Source organism: Annulohypoxylon truncatum, assembly GCF_022578515.1.
Source record: "Annulohypoxylon truncatum strain CBS 140777 unplaced genomic scaffold F4807scaffold_38, whole genome shotgun sequence".
Lineage (NCBI taxonomy): Eukaryota > Fungi > Ascomycota > Sordariomycetes > Xylariales > Hypoxylaceae > Annulohypoxylon > Annulohypoxylon truncatum.
Window position 1 is genome coordinate 208,833 of NW_025953824.1, and position 2,240 is coordinate 211,072.

The 2,240-nt window shown below is 59.7% G+C and overlaps 1 protein-coding gene across 1 annotated transcript; it reads right to left on the reverse strand.

Moving 5' to 3' along the window:
• Positions 1–310: 310 nt before the first annotated feature.
• Positions 311–2,010, reverse strand: F4807DRAFT_247901 (uncharacterized protein). Its single transcript, XM_047994360.1, has one exon. The coding sequence runs from the start codon at positions 1,865–1,867 to the stop codon at positions 467–469; it is 1,401 nt and encodes a 466-aa protein (XP_047850472.1). The 5' UTR covers positions 1,868–2,010; the 3' UTR covers positions 311–466.
• Between the last annotated feature and the right edge of the window lie 230 nt (positions 2,011–2,240).

The window sequence follows — 2,240 nt, forward strand, 5'->3', positions numbered from 1 at the left end:
TAGAGTAGCCTTGATTTGCCTCGTAGGCCATTTTACATACATGTGTTTCGTATCGTCCATCCGTCCGCCCATGCGTGCTAGTATTCGTTTCGTTTCTCTCAAAGCAAAAAGCAACAAACAAGCAAAGCAGGCCGACCGTATCCATGGACCCCATAGACGTTAAGACGAGAAGAGAGAGAAAAGCAAATCGTTGACGAGGACCCGTTCCGTTCCTCTTCGCCCATCACATCATCCCTTCGTACGTGAAGTCCATCCGTATTAAGCGAGAAATTAGGAAAAAGGGGGTATAGTATGAGGCGGGAGGATGAAAAACGGCCTCGAAGCCGCGACCTTTTCCGTCCCATCCCAGCACATACACACACCCCTTCCCTACCAATAGCTAAGGAGTCAATTGGGCCCCCTTAATCCGGTCCCCCCAAACTTCCTACTCATTCCCCCTACCTCATTGACCACTTAAATCCCCCTTTTACTCCCTCCGATGGCGCTGCGACCGCTTCTTCCTCTTCTCGTCCGCGTAGTCCCTAACATCCGTGCCCGTCACACTGCTCCCAACGCCGCTAGCGCTACTACTCCCGGCAACCGTGCTGGGCGAGATACCCGGGATGACGTGGTGATACGATTTAGTCCCCACATCGCTCTCGGTGCCGACCTCGCTGGCCCAGCCGCCCGGCGGAGGAGGGAGGAATCTGCTGCCGCTGTTCTCGCCCACGGCGCTCTCGCCTTCCTCCTGGATAGTACTAGCCTGCACCGACGAGGAGACGGCGCTAGCCGCGACATGCGGCGCGGCCCTCGCGCGCTGGAAACTGAAATCGCGCTTGACCCCTGCGCCGCCGCCGCTACTCCCCGCCTTACGCTGCTCCTCCCGTAAACGTCTAGCCTCGCGTCGCTCCTCGCGCTCCGCGTTGCGGTCCGCCGTGCTGTACACCTTCCTAATCCCTCCTCCCGCGGCACGCTGCTGGTTCTTAACTTCCTTCATCTCGGACTTGGTGGGCGTGTTCGTGGGCGTGCTCTGGCGGTTACTCAGCAGCTCGCTGCCGGCCGTCGTCGAGTCGTCCCGGTTCGTGCTGCCGTCCCACTGGCTGCTCTCGGCCTCCTTGTTGATGCCGCCCACGCGCGCCGCCTTCTCGTGCCGGTACGCGCGCAGCTGGTCCTTGGCCGCGGCTTCGGCCTCCTCGTCCACCAGCACGCCGTCCTCGCCCACGCGGCGCCCGGACTTCTCGCGGTTGCGCCGGTCCTTCTTCTTCTCGCGCTCGCGCTCCTTGCGCTCTCGCTTCTGGCGCCGACGTTCTCGGCCCGTTACGTCCGAGGCGCCGCCCGTGATGCCCGTTAGCGTGCTGCCCGTGTCGCCCGTGTCGCCCGTCATCTGCGTCAGCCCGCCCGTGTACTCGGTCGCGCCGTCGTCCACGTCCTTGTATACGGACCCGCCGCCGAGCTGGGTGCTGGGCGTGGCGCCGGACAGGATCGTGCCGTTCGGGCCCTTGCGGCGCAGCACCGTCGACTTGTAGTCCTCCCAGTCGTTCTCTTTGAAGTAGAATCCCCCGTTCTTAGCCCAGAAGAAAAACCAGATGCCGGCGCAGACGAAGGCGGCGCCGATCAAGCCAAAGAGTACGAACACGAAGGTGTTGTTGATGTTCTTGGGGCTGACGACGCCCTTGTGCGGGTCCACCTTGGTCGTGGTCGTGGTGGAGGAGACGTCGTCGCGGCTGAGAAGGATGGAGTGCGCGACGAAGGGGCCGGCTTCTCGCAGGGCTTCGGTCGTTGGGGCTAGGGCGCTGGAGGAGCGGCCGGCGATGTGGTGGGCTGCATCGCGGGCTGCGGTGATGAGGTTGCGGGCGTGTGCTTCGAGGTTAGGGAGTACGGGTGCCATGTTGATGGCGTATTACAATGTCGTTGTAATTGTAGGTTCGTCTGGAATGGAAATGAGATTGCTAAAGTTAAACTTTAAGACTGGGCTGGTATTTCGCTGGAATACCCAGCCAAGCGGCCGTTGGATAAAACGTTGAATCAATCTCACTCCTCCTCTCAATCCGGAGTGCACGAGATGGAGATTGGAATTGATGCAGTCGATATTGGTAGGTGCTTCGATGATGCACCTTGGGAATGTTACGATGTAAACCGAGATTTGTTTTGATTGAGATGGAAAGAGGAAAGTAATGATCTGTTTGTTGCAGCGAGCCGGTTGTCTGGTGGTTTCTATGGGTCACGGTGTGGCATTGGAAAATTGTGGCTGGGGGTGGTTG